The 19450-nt window shown below is 36.9% G+C and overlaps 1 protein-coding gene across 6 annotated transcripts in view; it reads left to right on the top strand.

Annotated features, from left to right (window-relative positions):
• The window catches only part of LOC150102306 (uncharacterized), a 263333-nt gene that overhangs the window by 76817 nt on the left and 167066 nt on the right, over positions 1–19450 (top strand). For all 6 annotated transcript variants that reach the window (XM_090399073.1, XM_090399072.1, XM_090399068.1 and 3 more), the window contains one exon: positions 11362–11443. In XM_090399073.1, the coding sequence (XP_090255199.1) occupies positions 11362–11443 (82 nt within the window). The remainder of the gene's footprint in view (positions 1–11361; positions 11444–19450) is intronic.

Raw genomic sequence — 19450 nt, 5'->3', positions numbered from 1 at the left:
GTTATAATGCCCAATGGTGAATAAATTTAAGGAGAGGTATGATAGGTATTGTGCCTTGCTTCCTCCATTACTACTACTCCAAGTGAGTATGAAGCATCCATCTCATCCATGGATCCCAAATTCGAAGCCTTACATTTAGTTACATTAAACTGACTTCCCATCATTTGTCCACCCACATTTTTAGCTTACTCAAATTCTCTTGAAGAAGTTTATTTATTTATTTTATTTATTCGTATGGAGTTTCCTCCCTTTTTCTCCCCCATCCCTATTGGGGTGAGTTGAGCCCCCTCATGAGGGGTTAAGTATTTATGGCTGTAGACCCGTGTGTGTTCACGGGGCTGGTTTGCCTGCTTGCGGGATGAAAAACGGCAGATAAACTGGTGGAAAAAACCCTACTGCCTGCGTCCAAGACTGGCCAACTTGGCTATGACTGAGGAAGATCCTCAGATTCCTCACATCTTCGACGGGAATCAAACTTGTGACACTCCTTCCCCAGTCATATGGTTGCAAAGCGCACAGCCACTAGGCTAACTGCGTGGACTCTTGAAGAACTAAAACATCAACACTATTATTAATAACCCTTCCAAGCTTCACATCACCTACAATCAACTGAATATCTTTAGTAAGATATCATTGACATAAACATTAAATAGTAACGGTCCCAGTATTGAACCTTGTGAAACTCCACTTGTAACCTTCCCACTCCCAGATACTGCTCCCCAATATACAACTCTCTCTGATGTTTATCAGAAAGTCCGTTGCCAATCCAGTTCACTAACCTGATATCCAAACCCATTTTCAAAACTTAAAAAACTAACTTGGCACATGTTACCTGTTCAAAGGTCTTTGCAAAATCCAAAAACGCAGCAGTGTATTCCTTACTCTCATCTGCTGTTCATGTTACTCTGTTGTAAAAGATATCCAGATTACAAAAACAAGAGCACCCCTTAACAAATCCATGCTGGCCTGCAATAAATACTCACTTGCTGAATTCTGAATATGAGTTATCTATGTTTTAAAATCTTAACAACTACAGATGAAATACAAATGGCCTATAGTTTGATACTTCCATTCTACCATTACCTTTATGCAGTAGTACTATCTTATCCTCCTTCCACTCTCTAGGAATTTGTCCTATTGCCACATTTTCATTAAACTGTTAGGTTAACTGCACGGTTAGTTCTACAGCAGATTCACTTAAAATACATGGCAAAATTCTGTTTAGTCTTCCTAACTTATTGACATTTAGTATAGTTAGTATTTGGAATACACCTTCCTCATTCACTTGTAATGCTCCACCACTCCATTTCAGTCCAGGAATAAATTCTGCTGCACCAGGATAAAACACTATCATTAAATAACTTAACTATGTCATCTGCATTGGTCACTCACTTCTCATCTCCATCCAGCAAGATAATCTATTCACAATCATTTTCTTCCTACTTGTTACATAGCAAAAAAAAACTGCTTGGGATTCTTCTTGGATTGCTGCTAGTCTCTTCTTGTATTTTAATTTTTCTCTCCTTACTATACTAGTCTGAGCCTTATATTCCTCATGCAATTGTTCTGCACCTCTCTTTCTTTGTCTTTCAGCCCTGTGAGCACTTCTATGAAGAAAGGGTATATGTGGAACTACAAGTCTGGTGATTATGAGAAGCTCAGGAGACAGCTTGGAGCTGTAGCATGGAGTGAGGAGTTGTGTAGAAAGGAGATGAATGCTGCTTGGGTGATATTCAACAAGTGTCTAGTAGAAGCAATATTTAAATGTATTCCAAAGGTCAGAAGATTAAATAAGGTAGGTGTGAAATGGATGAATGCAGAGATTAAGCATGCAATACAGAGAAAAATAGGCATTATGGAGGCAACATAAGAGGAGTGGTAATAATCAATTCCATGAGGAATACAAAGAACATGCAAGTAGGGTGACTTGGTTAGTAAGGGTAGCAAAAGTTCAGTATGAGTAGCAGTTAGGTAATGAAGCCAAAAACAACAACAAAAAAAAAATTCTAGGGAGTTCTTTCAATATGTAGCCAGCAAAAATAAGAACAATTATGATATGATAACATTCATTGGAGAAAATGGTATAAGGACAACTGCTATGGGGGATATAGTTGACATATTTAATGAGCAGTTCATAATGGTTTTTCATTTTGTGAATGTGACATCATGGAGAGTTTGAGAGCATTGGATGATAATGAGGAGGAGAGACCAACTGTGAGTGAGGAAGAAGTGTATGGGGAAATAAGCAAACTTGATATTAATAAGGTTGTGGGACTTGATGATATATCACTGTGTGTTTTGAAGGAATGTGCCAAGGAGTCAACATATGCCTTGAAATATTTATTTATTATGAGTCTTACATTGGGTCAAGTTCGAAGAGAGTGGAAAGAAGGCAAGATTGTACTACTTTATAAAGGAAGTGACAGAACTCAACCATCAAATTATAGGCCAATCTGTGTGTCAGGTGTTGTGGTTAAGTTGTTGGAGAAGCTTGTGAGAACTAGGATCCAGAGTTGGGTTGACAACAATGGTATAATCTTTGATGGACAGCATGGATTTGCTAAAGGGAGGTCATGTTTTAGTAAAGCTTAAAATAATCTTTCCTGCATTTCTAAGCTTAAAAAAAAAAAGCTTAGAAATGCAGGAAAGATTACTGTAAAAGGAATCAAAGATAATAAAGATGACATAGAAACTGAAGATAAAGATGTTCTTTATGTCTGGAGAAATTACTTAGAAGGATTGTTAAATTAAAAAAGCAGTAACAGAACAGTTGTTGAAAATTTTCAAGAGGAATGCAACAGCAGTATGTATCGTTACTTGAGGTAGAAAAAGCCATCAAAAACTAGAAATATAGGAAAGCATCTAGATTAGATGATATGTGATCAGAAATGCTCACATATGGAGGTAGAAAAGTTTGCAATGGCTACACTGCTTAGTTCAGAGGGTCTGTCAGAAAGTTGAAGTCCAGCTGATTGGAGTAGTGCTCTCATAGTTCCTGTTTATAAAAAAAGGGAATAAAATTGATTGTCCAAATTTTACAGCAATTTTTCTACTAAGTGTTTGATGTAAGATTTATGCAAACATACTTGAAAAGAGGTTGAGAAAAATATGAAAGAGAAAATTGGAGTAGTAGAAGAAGCTGAATTCAGGTCAAACAGAGATCGTCAAGATCAGATTTTCACTTTACGACAAATTGTCAAGAAATCATAGAAATATAACAAGGATCTGTACTTATGTTTTGTAGATCCAGAAAAGACATACAACAAAGTGTCCAGAGAAAATCTTTTCAAAATATTACAATTATATGATGTGAATTTGTATATCAAAGATATAGGGAAAGATTTAAGGGAATATTTACTTGTTTGCTGATGATGCAAAACTGGGGAGAGTAATAGTTGATAAAGGTGATGTAGATATCCTTCATGATGATTTAAATAAATTGGCATTGTGGTCAAAGGATACTGATTATAAATTTAATGTTACAAAATGTAAGGTTATACACTTCAAGGTGAAAAGGTTGTGTCCAGTGTATCATATTGCTGGTGCTTGATTGCAGGAAAAATGAGGCTAGGCAATAATGGTGGACAGAGAGTTGAAGTTCAGAGGAAAAAGCATATTGAAAAAGTTGATAAAATAGCTCAAAACATTAGTTGGATGTTAAAAACACACTAACAAGTAAAAATAGAGAAGTTATTATCCTTCTTTATAACGTCTTGATTCGGCCACATCTTGAGCACAGATTTGGTCATCTGGGTTTCCTAGGGACCATGTAATGGTAGAGAAGATTCAGAGTCAAGTGACCAAGCTGGTGAAAGGTCTGTGGAGTACTTCTCATGAGGATTGTGATTACAAAGTTTAGTTGATAGGTGGAAAAGAGGGGTCATGATAGGAACTTTTAAGATATTAACAGTAATGGACCTGGTAATGTGGATGGTGGTGATAGTGAAATGTATAGTCAAATAAGCCAAGCAAATAAGAAAAGGATGATCATTATGGGTGATTTTAATTATGGCAATATAGACTGGAATGAAGAGATATCAACTGGAAGTAAAGAAAATGAGTTTCTTGAGTTTTTGAGGAATAACCACCTCAGTATGTAACAGAGGGCACACGAGGATTAAGGGTCTTGGATTTGGTCATCTCATCAAAGAATGTAATTATAAATGAGGTGTCCAATCATTCACCAATTGATGAAAGTGACCATGAGGTGATTACCTGGGTAATTGCCAGCAGTGTGAGGACCCCTGTGAAAAAAGGGTATATGTGGAACTACAAGGGGGGGGGGTGATTATGAAGAGCTCAGGAGACAGCTTGCAGGTGTAGCATGGAATGAGGAGTTAGCTGGAAAAGAGATCAATGCAGCTTGGGGGATTTTCAAAAACTATTTAGTAGATGCAATGTCTAAATGTATACCACGGGTGAGAAGGTTAAATAAGGTAGGTGTGAGATGGATGAATAAAGTGATTAAGCATGCGATACAGAGAAAAAGGACATTGTGGAGGCAGCATAAGAGAAGTGGAAGTAACCAATTTCATGAGGTCTACAAAGACCAGGCAAGGAGGGTGACTTGGTTGGTGAGAGTAGCTAAAGAGAGATATGAACAGCAGTTAGCTAATGAAGCCAAAAAGAATCCTAGGAGTTCTTTCTATATGTAGCCAGCAAAAGAAAGAATGATTATGGAAGGATGATATTCATTGGAGGAAATGGTATAAAGACAGCTGTTGCAGAATGTGTGGTGGAGATACTTAATGAGCAGTTCATAAAGATCTTTCAATCTTGTGAATGTGACTTCATGGAGAGATTGAGAGAAGTTGATGATAGGGAGGAGAGACTGACTGTAAGTGAGCAAGAGGTGTTTGGGGAGTTGAGTAAACTAGATATAAATAAGGCTGTGGGACTTGATTATATATCACCGTGTATTCTGAAGGATTGCGCCAAAGAGTTGACACCTGCCTTGACATATTTTTTTAATACGAGTCTTGCACTTGGTCAAGTTCCTAAAGAGTGGAAGGAGGGCAAGATTGTGCCACTTCATAAAAGAGGTGATCGAACTCAAGCATCAAACTATAGGCCTATCTGTGTGTCAGGTGTTGTGGTTAAGTTGTTGGAGAAGCTTGTGAGAACTAGGATCCAGAGTTGGGTTGACAACAATGGTATAATCTTTGATGGACAGCATGGATTTGCTAAAGGGAGGTCATGTTTTAGTAATCTACTTATTACAATAAAGTGACTGCTTCCTTGGACAGAGGAGAAGGATACACAATAATATACTTGGATTTCGCAAAAGCTTTTGATAGAGTGCCTCATGATAAGTTGACAGTCAAACTAGAGCAGATGGGGTTGGATATTAGATTAGTGCATTGGATTGGAGACTGGCTATCTGATAGGTATCAACAAGTTGTGTATGGGGATGCGATATCCAGGAAAAGGAAAGTCACTAGTGGAGTGCCTCAGGGATCTGTTTTAGGGCCATTACTATTTAACTTGTATATTAATGATATTGGCGAAGATTTGGATGGAGATATTCAGTTGTTTGCAGATGATGAAAAGTTGGGACGAACCATAAAGAGTATTGAAGATGTTGTGGCCTTGCAAAAAGACTTGAATAAATTGAGTGATTGGGCAAGCAAATGGGGATGTAAGTTCAATGTTGCAAAATGTAAGGTTTTAAAATTTGGAAAACAAAGATGGGATGCAGTATTTATGCTTGGTGAGAATATATTGTTGGAAGTAGAAGAAATAAGAGATCTGGGGGTGATAGTGGATAAGGATCTAAAATTTAGGGGACACATCGCCAAAATTGTGAAGACAACACAAAGACTTCTGGGAATGATGCAGAGGACACTGACATGTAGAAGTAGGGAGATTCTTGTTCCATCGTATAAGGCTTTGATTAGGCCACACATAGATATTGTGCCCAGATTTGGTCACCAGGTTTTAAGAGATGTTGGAAAGGGTCCAAAGGCGACTGACTAAGGTAGTTTCTGACCTCTGGAATGTTGAGTATGAGGAAAGATTTAGAAGATGTAATTTGCAGAGTCTAGTGGAGAGAAGGAAGACGGGAGATATGATAGAGACCTACAAGTTGGTAAGGGGTTGTTATAAGATCAATGGTGGAGAAGTTCTAGAGAGAATAGTGGGAGATCAGGGAAGAACCAGAGGTCATCCCTGGAAACTGCATAAAGTGGGTGTGAGTAGGGAAGTGAGAAGCAGGATTTTTTTCGTGTAGAGTTGTGAATGATTTTAATGCCTTGCCTGAGAGTGTGGTGTCTGCAAGGAGTTTGAGTGTGTTGAAGACACAGTATGATGAGATGTGTGTGTGATAAAAGGACCTTCCAGATGAGTCTTTGACTCCATGAAGTCTTGTTTAATAATAAAATAATAATAATAATAAAGGGTTTTATAAAATTGATGCAAAGGAAATTTTTCAATATATGACAAATAGTCAGAGAACTAGGGACCATCCAAGGAGGTTGTGTAAAGGTGTCATTAGTAGGGGTATGCAGACTAAATTTTTTGATGGAGATTGATTAATGAGTGGAATGGATTACCAGAATTAGTTGAGTTCCCTGAGAGTGAATGAGTAATGACGAGATATAATAGGTTTTGTGTGTGTTTATAATATTTTGTGTCTCACACAATGAGTCTGCAGACTCCATGGAGATACTGAATAATCATAATAATAATAAATGAAACATTATAAAGAACAATACATATTCTGTATTTAAGTTGAATAATAGAATTGAAGGAAACACTGCAAGAATATTTGATGTAAAATCAGGTGTATGACATGGGTGCACACTATCTGCATTCTTATTCATCATCTACACAGATTGCATTATGAAAGATAGTGGCATTAAACTTGATGTTAGAATTGGAGATATCAAACTTATCTCTTTACTTTATGAAAATGATGTTGCCCTCCTCCTGAATACATCCAGTGCAAGTCTCCAGGATTCTCTAACTAAATTGAATAACAACTTAATAACCAATTGAATAATAACATTAAATAATATAATATTTTAATTATAATTTATTTGATATTAGTTAAATCATTATAGAGTCACTAAAATATAATAACTTGCAAAACAAACTCTATTCACTCTGAAGCAGTGGTAGTCAAATCATTAGTGTTACATGAAAGGTTCTAGATGGGACGCAGCTAAAATAAATCGCTAAAATTCAAAAGATTCACTTTTCCCATGGCTTCCATCATTTGAACAAATCTTGTTTATCCTTGCAAATTAAAACTATATCAATTTTCCATGGATATTATTATATCCATTCCAAGAAAAACTGTCAAAGAGAAACTTGGGCAGAAACAATCTGGATTCAAGCGAAATAGAGGTTATTAGAATTAGATTTTCATTTTAAGACAGGTAGTTGAGAAATCATGGAATATAACAAGGATCTGTGTTTAGGTTTTGTAGATCTGGAAAAGGCACATGACAAGGTTCCAAGACAAAAGCTGTTCAAAACATTACAACTATGTGGTGTAAATGGGACATTGTATCGAGCGCTATGCAGTCTACATTTAAGTTGTAAGTCACCAGTTAAAACTGAAGAGGTACATGAAGGCAGTTTGATGTAATATAAGGTATGAGACAAGGAGAACCCTGTCTGTATTATTATTCATCATATAGAGATAACATTACAAAGGAAAATATCATTAAACCTCATAACAAAAATGAAAATATTCAACCCTCTTTATTTTATGTAGATGGTGTTATGCTGTAAAACTAATTCAGCACAGATTTGTAAGATTCCTAACTAAATTGAATAACTTCTATAACAAATTTGGCATGAAAATCAATAATAAAAAGACAGAAACTATGAAAAATAGGTAGGAATATCAAAAACTTCAACTGCATTCTCAATGAACAACCTATAGAACAAGCAAAACATTTTTGCTATTTAGGAACAGTTTTTAGTGATGATGGCAAATTTAATTATAAATAACGGAATAAGCAAAGAGCTGGTATTGTGGGGAGGCAGTTGAATAAATTTATATGGAATAAGAAACAAATTAGCCAAAACAGTAAATTAGCAGTATTCAAGATGGCATTCAAACCAGTTTGAACTCTGTGGATCTGCGAGTTGGGTTAGATATTCAGTACTTGACCTTAGATTAGTGACTATAGATATGAGAGTTCTGAGAAAAATTATGGTAGTGAATATATGGCAGCAATAGCTGAATAATATGAAAAATAAAGATATTAGAAAGAAACTTGACACTGTTAGCATTCAAGAATGTATGAGCAGAGCTAATCTAAGATAGTACCATCACTTAAACAGATTGGGAGAGGAAAGGTTAGCAAAACAGGTGTTTGCTAAGGTGGCAGCAAAAAGACCCTGAAGAAGACATCTAAGTGGATTGATGTAGTCAGAAGCACCATAGAAGAGAGAAATGTTAGATATAACAGCATTGGAGTGTTGACAAGTAATAGACTAATTGAGAGTCAATAGACTAATTGACAGTAAAATTGTTGATAGGAGATTAATAATAATAATAATTAATATTATACCATGGAGTCGCCTATCATATCCTATCTATTATATCCTTTCCAGTATAGACTCATCACAGAAGGCCCAAATTATCCACACAATATCTATCATACCTCTTCTTGAACTCATTAACAGACAAAGCACTCACAACTGAGTCAGGCAACACATTCCATTCATTCACCACTCTCCAAGCAAAAAATCTAGTGCTCACACTCTTGATAACCACCCTCTTAATTTCCAGGGATGATCTGTTGTTCCCGCTGCTGAAATATTTCCTATGCATCAATCCTATAAAAACCTTTTAGTAAGTTAAATGTTTCTAGCATATCCCCTGCAAATATCAATCTCCTACACTTATCAACCAACTTCTGTAACTCGCAAACTCTCAATCTATCAATGTAGGGAGCATTCCTTTCACAACTCACCAACTTGATCACTTACCTCTGAACCTTTTCTACCACTTCTTCATCTCCAAGATGTGGATGTATAATCAATGTCTTATAAAGAGGAATAATAATTTCTTCTTTATCTCTGCATGTTAATATTCTTCAATAACCAAGTAATCCTATGAGCTATCTTGGACACCTTAGCAGTATGCCCTCTGAACTTCAGCTTTCTGTCCATCCACCAATACCCCCAAGTTCCTAGCCTCATCAGTCTCCTGGACAGTTCCATCAATGTGGTACACAGCTTGTAATCTTTTAATCCCAAAAAACACAACTTTATACACTTTTCCACATTGAACTGACATCCATTATCTTTTGTCCATACTGCCAGCTTATTTAAATCATCCTGAAAGCTCTCTAGTTCAGCTTGATTAATTATTATCCTATTCAACTTTGCATCATCAGCAAACAACTGAATATCTCTCTTCAAGTCATTTACTCTATCATCATCAAATTCCTGACATGTAACCTCAAGGGGGGGGGGGGGTGTACATGTCAGGAACAAGTACTGCATGAAAAATTTACATCATTACTAACTTCCTATCTACAATTTCCCTCCAAATCAATCTGTTACCTGTCAAGACTCCAACATTATCAGATCTTATATATCTGTCTTCTAAGGCTTTTTTACTGTATCAATCCACCTATATCTTGGTCTTCCTCTAGGTCTTTTTCCTGCCAACCTGGCAGAGAACACTTGTTTTGCTAATCTTTCCTTTCCCATTCTGTTTAAGTGACCATACCAACCTGAGATTAGCTCTGCTAACACATCCAGGAATGTGTTAGCAGAGCTAATTACTCTATCATTTATGTACAAATTAAACAGTAATAGTTCAATCACAGAGCCTTGTGGCATATCACTTGTCACCTGCTTCACCCTGGACTCTGCTTCTTCATACACTACTTTTTGGTATCTGTCCATGAGCCGTTCTCGTATCCACATTGCCAGTTTAATATCCATCCCCATTTGTTGTAATTTGCTTAAAATTTTTCATGAAGTACCCTGTCAAAAGCCTTAGCAAAATCTAGCAGTTCACTGTGTACCATTCCCCTTGTTGAACTGATCTGTCACTCTACTATGAATAGTTAATAAATTACTAAGGCAAGAACAACCTTTAACAAACCCATGTTGCTCCCCACAGAGTATCATATTCTTATCCACCCATTCCTGGATTCTGTCTTTAATGATATTTTACAATACTTTTACCATCACTCCCAAAATGATGATTGGTCTGTAATTTTCTACTGCAGTCTTAGAGCCTCTTTTATGCAAAGGAACTATTTTACCTTCCTTTCGCTCTGGGATCTTACCAGAGTTCAGGCTTAAGTTAAACAGACAAATAAGAGGCATTTGACAGTTCCTTTGCACATTCACATAATACCCGAGCTGATATCCCATCCAAACCTATTTACATTTAAATTCTGCAATATCCTAAGTACCTCTGATTCATTAACCTCAATCTCATATCGGTTATTGCTACATGAGACACTGAAATATGTGGTGCTGTTCATAATAGCCAGCCTAAACACCCCTTTTGGATATCTATCAGGAAATTAATGATGATATGATATTCCTATGAAAGTTTTCTCATGACCTTTGTTTAACTACTTTTGCACATGTTAAAGATACCAAGCAATTTTAAACCTGGTTTTACTCCATTTTTTCCAAGTAAGCAAACAGACAAAATGTCAAGTTTGCGCCTGCAATTTATGCAAGACTAGCTGATCCCACAGGTAGTGCAAGACCAAGGCAACTTGTGGTAAAGGTGGAGCAAGCTCTGATCACTAATCTTAATATTTACCATTAATGCCAAAACACATCTCCAAGAAGGGGATGTATGATGTTTTGTATTAAAGGCAAGGGGCCACTACCCAGACCGGTTTCGACCTTTATTGAGGTCTCATCAGTGGGAGCCAGGCTAGAAATACCAAGATTTAGTAATGCAGAGCTTGTAAGTATTTTACCAAAACAAGTTACCATAAGGTGTTATAACCTTATTAAATAAAATCTCAGGACTTTTGCACATTTCTTTGCTTTCTTAGATTTTTCTCTCAGAGCAGTGCTAATTTTCTTGCTAGGAACTTTCAATGAACTTTCTTCTTTTTTCGTGACTGCCTCTTGGGTCCACCATGGAGTTCTGATTTTTCTAATATCATCTATTTTCTTATATTTCTTTACTTAAGTTTCCTTATATATTTTTTCTTTGGTTACCCGCTTTTTATGTAGATACTTATAACTTCGAGGATTTACATTAAAGCATAATCAAGTGTTCTTCTTAAATAAAATCGCTGTTAATATCATTAATTAAATGTATTATTTAAATTCTCTTATTTTTATTATTCTTATTGTAATGTTATAATAAGGTGATAACTTTAACATGGGCATAATTCCTAATATCATCTTTGATAGGATACCAGCTAATAAATCAACATCAATCCCCTGTGATAAAGATAGAAAAAAGAAGAAAAAACCTAAACTAATATCAAAAAAAGTAATTGTTATAATTCAATAATAAAGAAATTATAGAAATATTTCTTGTTTGCAATTAATGTGCTGTTCATCTTAATGTCAAGTAATTTCATAGTTTAATTGCATAACTTTATTTCCATTGAACTAACATGTTTCATGGATCATTACCAAGAAGTTTTTGTCATTGTTAATATTATTATTATGTAACACCTTCGTGAAGTCCAAGGACTCATTGCAAGAGGTGGCTGTACACAACGTACGCACACACACACACACACACACACACACACACACACACACTACATAATCACCATTCACACAACACCATCCATCAATATACTCCATTTTCTTCCACTTAACACAAAATTACACATTATGCCATCAACTCATTATATTTTTGTCTGTTGTAACTGCACTTGTTCTCTGATTTATTTGCCTGTATTTGGGATGAAAAACCAGAGTTTTCAAGAGAAAAAAATCCTGCTCCATATAATGATTCCTCTTGTCATGATGAGAATCAAACTTCAGTCTTTTCTAGTCAAAGAGAATATGGTTCCATAGTTCTTCTTCAAACTGCTATATATTTCACAAATAAGTGTCATCAGTAGTTGTTAAGATCTTGGAGAAATTAGTGAGGGACGGTATACAGCATTGGGCAGATGAGGGTAATTTTATCTGTGAGAGTCAACATGGATTTGTTAGGGGACGCTCTTATTTTAGTAATATGCTAGCCTTTTATAATAAAGTTACAAGAGCAGTAAATGAGAGAAAGGTATATACTGTCATTTTCTTGGATTTAGCGAAGGCATTCGACAGGGTGCCACATGAGAATCTGATATTTAAGTTGCAGCACATGGGTTTGGATGTCAGATTGGTCAACTGGATTTAGGATTGGCTATCCGATAGGTATCAGAAAGGTGTGTATGGTGGGGCAGTTTCAAGGAAGCAGAAGGTTACAAGTGGGGTCCCAAAGTGCTCAGTACTAGGACCTATATTTTTTAACCTTTATATCAATGACATTGTCAGTGGATTGCAGGGGGATATTCAGTTGTTTTCGGATGATGTGAAGCTGGGAAGGGTTATTAGTAATAGTGCAGATGTGATAGCCCTGCAAGGGGATTTTCTAGACAGATGGGCAATTGAATGGGGGTGCCGGTTTAATGCAGAAAAATGTAAGGTCTTGAGGTTTGGAACACATTGATGGGACACTTCATATTCTGTTGGAGGAGTTGTACTGGAGGGAGTAGGGGAGACAAGAGATCTGGGGTTGATGATTGATAGAAACCTGGAATTCAGGGAACATATTGCAAAGGTGGTGAAGGTAACCCAGAGGATTGCTGCAATACTGAGAAGGAAGCTGACCTGCAGAGATAAGAGTTATCATTCCGTTGTATAAGACTCTGATCAGACCACACTTAGACTGTTGTTCTCAGATTTGGTCCCCAGGATTTGAAGGAGATAAATTAACTGTGGAAAGGATACAAAAGCAGATACAAAGATGGTTTCAGAAAACTGTACAATGTTAGTTATGAGGATCTGCTGAGGGAATGTGAACTGCAGAGTTTGGATAGAAGAAGGAGAGGTGATATGATTGGGACTTTTAAACTGTTGAGAGGTGGTTACAAAGTTGACATTGGGAAGTTCTTTTGCTTGGTTGAAAAGCGGGAAGGGGTGATGACAAGGGGCTGTCCCTAACTAAAGCCTGGTTCTCCAAAAGTTGTGCCAAGGCTGCACAAATGAGCAATCAAGCATACCACAACTCGCTCAAATCAAGAACTCCATCCTCCTTTAATTTAGACAATAGGTTTCTGATTTCTTTCTGGCAAAAGGATAAAGGGGCATTGTATGTTGGGTAGCTGGAATGATTGGAGGGCATTTACCATTGTCAGTTATGCATCCACGAAGCCAGATGATTAGCTTTATCTGTGGGTGATAATGCAATAGAGCCATTTAAGTATGATGGGGTAGGAATAGTGTCGGGCAAAAGTTACGACCAGTTGCTTTGGCAAGAGACCAAAAGGCACAGCTGCCATCTGCCATTTGGGCAGGCTGCAATTACCCAGGGGGGGGGGGAGCTCATTACATTCACTGTGTATTCGGAAGGGTAATTTGTAAGGAAGAGATCTAAGGTATAAGAGATTGTGTCTAAATTAGACACGAAAAAGTCTCCTGGCCCTGATGGCATTCCTCCAGTTGTCCTGAAGGTTTGTGCACCACAACTTATTCCTATGCCGACTGTACATACTCTCTTACTCCACTGATATCTCTCCCAAAGCCTGGAAATTGGCCTATATTCAACCCATTCCTAAGAAGGGTGACAAATCACTGCCATCTAACTACCCCCTCACAATCTCACTATCTAAGGTGTTATCTAAGTTATTAGTCCTATCTAAGGTGATGGAGAAAACCCATCAATTCTCAAATCCTACACTACCTTGTAGGCATCATCAACAACCATGGGTCCAATGCCCGTAGGTGTCTGCTGCCATCTTGATGTGATTCTTCCATTGCATTCTATTTTGTGCAAGATGACTCAGTTTGTGTATAGAGTTTCCGCACCATTTAACGATGTCATCATCCCATTCTCTGTTTGGTCTTCCTCTTTTGTTCTTTCCTTCAATTATTCCAAACAGCAACGTTTTTAGTTTTCTCTCATCATTCATTCTACATATATGGCCAAATAGATGTAGTTTCCTTTTGATTATTTTCTGGATCAGGTTTTCTTTTGGTTGTATTCATCTGTAGATTTCCTCATTGTTCACTTTCTTCCAGCTTATTCTCAAGATCTTTCTATAGCACTTTCTCTCAAATGCCAATATCCTCCTTTCAGATTCTCTTAGGAGTACCCAGGCCTCGCATCCAGAGAGCATGCTGCTGAAGATACAGGTTTCTACAATGCGCAGTTTAGTTTGCATCTTTATAGCTCATCTCTTCCATATTTTGTCCATGGCTTTTAAAATAGTTGTTGCTCTGGCTATTCTAATTTTTCTCTTTTTTGGGATCCAAGTCATGTGTCATCCAAGATATGTGAAGTGTTCCAGTTGAAATCTGTCTATTCTAACTCTGTTCAGTAACTCCTGTTGTCCGATATCATTGTTTTAGTTTTTTCAAAGTTGACATTTAGTCCATATCTTTTTTTTTCTGTGTATAGTGTTTGCAATATCTGTTCCAGCCTTGCTGCATCTTCTTCAATCAGGATGATGTCATCTGCAAAGCAGAAGTAGTTTATTCTCATGCCATTTATTGAAATGCATCCACCTTCTTCTTTAATCTTATCTAGTGTTCTTCCCAGATGTGTGATGAAGACTATTGGTGATATCGGGTCCCCTTGTCTTGTGCCTTGACTAGTGGCAAACCAATCTTCAGTCTCACCTGCTATCCTGATTTTTGCTTGTGCTTGGCTGTTTATATCTTTCAGCAGGCGGATCAATTTATTGTCCACACCATAGTATTCCAAGACAGCCCATGTTATATTTTGGTCAATATCATCAAATGCTTTTTGGAAGTCCACGAACCAGCAATATATCGTTTTCTTCTTTCTTCGAGCTTTCTCTGCTATTAGTCTTAGTGTGAGCATTTGTTGCACTGTACTTCGATCTTGTTGAAATCTGGCTTGCTCATCTGGAAGATGTGCCTCCATATTCCCCTTCAGGCGTTCTATTAGTATTTTCATCAGCACTTTGCCAAGATGACTCATTAATGCAATAGTTCTATAATTGGTACATTCTAAAGCACTGCCTTTCTTATGAAGAACAACCAAGACTGATTTTTTCCACTCTTCTGGGGCATATCCTGATCTCCATATTTCATTACATAGCTGATGTATTTCTTTTACAACTGATTCTCCCCCATATTTTAGCATCTTGCCTATTATGTTGTCATTTCCAGGACTCCTGTTGTTCTTGAGATGTTTTATAGCCTTATTCACCTCCTCTTCCAAGATGTCATTTTCTGAGATCTCTGCTGGTGGAGAGATTGCTTTTAGTTCTTTGATTACTTCTGTTGCAGTATCATTGAGTTGATTTTTATATAGTTCGCTGCAATATTTTGTCCATCTATGTATGATTTCAGTCTTGTCCATCAATACTTTACGATTTTCATCTTTGTCTGCTACTGATCTTGTTTGCCACTTCCTATTGACATTTCTTATAAGTTTGTAGACCTCTCTAGTTTTGTGTTTCTCCATAGTACTGTTCAATGTCTTTGCACTGGTCTCCAACCATTTAGCTTTATCAGATCTTGCTACTTTCCATACTTCATTGCATTTTTGACAGTATAATTCATCTGCTGCCTCTGAATTATCTCTTTTAAGTTTCAGTTCTCTTTTCTCTTGTACCAATTTTAGGGTTTCCTGAGTTATCCATTTCTTTTTGATCTTTTCTCTTTCAGGAATTACTTCCTCTACTGCTTTTTTTAGCACTGTAGTTAGTCGTTCTGCTCTTGTATTTATATTTTGTTTTTCACTTGCGGTCTTAAGCTTAGCTTCCAATATGTTCTGATATGCTGTTCTTAGCCTGTCTTCATTTAGTTTTGAGATGTCTCTAGCTTTTTGGAACTTTCCTTTGTATTGCTGTTTCAGTTTTATTCTTATATTCTCAATCACTAAGCTTGAGATTTTCCTTCATTTTCAAGTTCTAAATTGAATTTAATTTTAAGGCAGAAGTTAATAGATGAAAGAAAATTGTGTAATTCAGCCATACTGGGTTTCCAGATTATAAATATGTCATCTGCACATCTCCACCAAAGTGAAGATTTAGGATTTACATTTAGGATGATAACATGATTGTACCAAAGTTTAGGAAACTTTGGTACAATCATGTTATCATTGTTGTATTAAATAAATTTAATACAACAAAGTGAAAAGTTTTCTTGTGAAAAGGAAGTATTTCCTTATTCCTGCATGTTTGTATGTTCTGCTTTGCAGCTGTCTGTTACATTGTCTTAACCACATTATCAGCCTGACCCCTGAATGCATGAAAAAGTGAGTAGTCAGGATGGAGATATAGTGATAAAGAGAAAAAGGTTGCATTATGATCCCATATGAGAGAAGTTATCTTTTTTGGTAGCAAATGCTAGAAGCACAATAGGATTCAATGATATATTGGCATGTTTTTACGTAATGAATAAACAGTTACATATGTCCTTGACTTGTTTGTGTAATGAGCACCCTGCAGTAAGGAGAATAAAGGAATGAAAGGAGAAGAAAAATTTGTGTTAAGGCATATTTACAGTTACAGATCAATGTTTAAGCACTTATAGTTCAGAAGGAAAAATTGGTTTGGTTTATTTGGATTTACAGCCAAAGCAAATCTGCACAAAAGCATTCAGAACCATGGCTCACAACGTGGGTTTCCATGGTAGGACCACAACATGCAGCATCATATTCAGTGGTGCAAAGAGTGTGTATGTACAGTGGGATGTGGAATATTGGAAAGCTGGGTTATGGAGTGACGAATCATGCTATGCCCCTCTACCAGTAGAGGGGCATAGCATGATTCGTCTATTCGGCATAGCAGTAGATGGGTGTATATGGCTGATGCCTGGAGAACGTCTCTTAACAGATTGTGTAACCCAAACTATGAAATTTGGAGGTGTTGGTGTGATGGTATGGTCCTGTTTTTCCTCGTTTGGCTTTGGACTCTGTTTATGGTGCCATGAACATTAAACTCCTAGAGGTGTCTGAACATTCTGGGCAGTTCAGTGCTTCCTGCTTTGTGGTGTTTTTACCAAACTGATCATTGTCTCTTTCAGCAAGACAATGCACTGTGTCATAAGGTTAACTGGCCTCCAGAGATCCCTGATGTCAACCCTATTGAACATTTGTGGAATGAACTGGAGCATCGGATGAGGTCAAAGGACATCTGCCCTACAACAGTCCAGGACCTCATTACATGCCTACAGGAAGAATGGTGCAAAATTCCCATTGATCCTTATTGTACATTTGTGGAAAGTATGCCCTGTCGGATTACTGCAGTCATTGCAGCAAAAGGAGGTTCTACATCTTATTAAGGTGGGTACCATGGCTGTTTATTCTTCACATTATAGTGTCCATTGATTTCTTTCCCAGCAGTGCATATTATCCTGTATCCCCTTATAAATACAGGTAAAGATTTGTTGCTTAATAGATATTTAAAATAAATAAATTTGCATCTTTTCTTCTTCAGAGATAGTAGCAGATAGAACTATTTTAATCCCTAAGTTTTTGTAAATTGATATGGTTGGTTCCCTCCCAAATATCAGTGACCACCAATAATGGTCGAAGAGTCTATTAAGTAAATTTCCATCATAAGGTCTGTCTCCTGACAACTGGGTCGCCAGTTTTCTCAATAGATGCACATTTCCTATGGTGGTTTTAAGTTCCTATCCCTAACTGTGCAACCAATGTTGGGGTTCCACAAGGTCTGTCCTCTTACCCACCCTTTTTTCTTCTATTCCTTGATGAACTACTCAAGTTGACCACCAATTCAATACTCAGTTTTGCTGATGACAGTACACTACATTCTTTTCACTTGACAAGCCTTGCATGAAGCAAACCACCACAACTCACAGAATAACAACTTCTGCAAGTCTAAAATTTTGATCCCCAAACTATTCTTTAATGGGGCTCACATAACCTTGTCAATTTTAATCCTTGTAAAACCAGTTCTACCTTAAGAAACTATAACACATTTTAGGAATGTTAGTCAAGTGGGTAATATTTATTATCCTACTAGTTTCACCGATTTTTGCTATCGACATCTTCAGGGATACAATTGGTAAGCGATATGAAGGTAACAGACTAGGTTTTAACTGACAGTTCTAATTCATACAAAATTAGTACAGTGCGAGACAATGCGCGTGTCTCGGGAACATGATTTATTTGTTACGAGACATAATGTAATTTGCGTGAAAGTTCATTTCTTTGATGTTTAGTGATCTAATTAAAGTTTTCCAAATTTCTGGTAGGATTATACCTTGATTCTTATTTAGGTTTCCTGTTGAACGGGTGACCATAGCAGCCTCCTTGAAAGTTCTGGAATGTTAGTTCTCTTCTATATAGGGCATATGACTCTTATCCCACTCAATAAGATGGTTGATAGAGGCAAAGTGGGAAGAAAGGCCTGAGATATCTTGTCTGTTGTTTCTAACATAGCCTATGTGCTCTTTCTGTCTCATTTCGAAGCTTCTAGAGGTCTGACCAATGTAATTAACACCACAGGAACAAAGTATATTATATACTCCAGAGTACTTGTAGAATGGATGAGGGTCTTTCGGTGATCTTAAAAATTTCTGAATAGTATTTAAGAATAACAGACCAGGTTTTAACTGACAGAAATCTGTCAGTTAAAACCTAGTCTGTTGCCTTCATATCGCCTACCAATTGTATCCCTGAAGATGCCAATAGCAAAAATTGGTGAAACTAGTAGGATAATAAATATTATCCACTTGACTAACATTCCTAAAATGTGTTATAGTTTCTTATACAAGTAGTCAAGAAAGAAAATCACACAGTTCTACCTTATTTCCCACAAAAAAAAAAAAAAAAAAAAAAAAAAAAATTTCTGAGACTTATGTTTGACAACACCAAAATCTCTAGGCAAGAGGAGATCTCTCTTTTTGGGATTACCTTGATATCAAGAATCTTTTTGCATAAGCACATCATAATCTTTGCCTCCTCGGCATCCAAAAAATTAGGATGACTCTTTCCATTCAAGGCATTACTTTACCCCTGAACAGCTATTAATTCTGTACAAATCACAGATCCATCCATCTATCCATTGAGTACTTCTTGCATATCTGGGGAGGTTCCCTTAAGTGCTATCAAAAATACTTGACACAACATAGAAGAGAGGACTGATTAATGACTCATCTCCTACCAGCTTACTGCAACCACTTTTGCATGGGCATCTAGTATCTGCTGCATGCATCTTCTATAAATATTATTTCCATGGTAAATGTTTATCAGAAGTATCATCAATAATTCTCCCCCTCCCCCACCTCTCTCTCTCTCCCTCCACCAAATCCATTGAAACACAGGCAGCCACCACCC

The sequence above is a fragment of the Typopeltis vanoorti genome, chromosome 10, assembly GCF_054136105.1.
Source record: "Typopeltis vanoorti isolate ZY-2024b chromosome 10, IOZ_Tvanoo_1.0, whole genome shotgun sequence".
NCBI lineage: Eukaryota > Metazoa > Arthropoda > Arachnida > Uropygi > Thelyphonidae > Typopeltis > Typopeltis vanoorti.
This window is presented reverse-complemented; position numbering and strand designations above follow the sequence as displayed.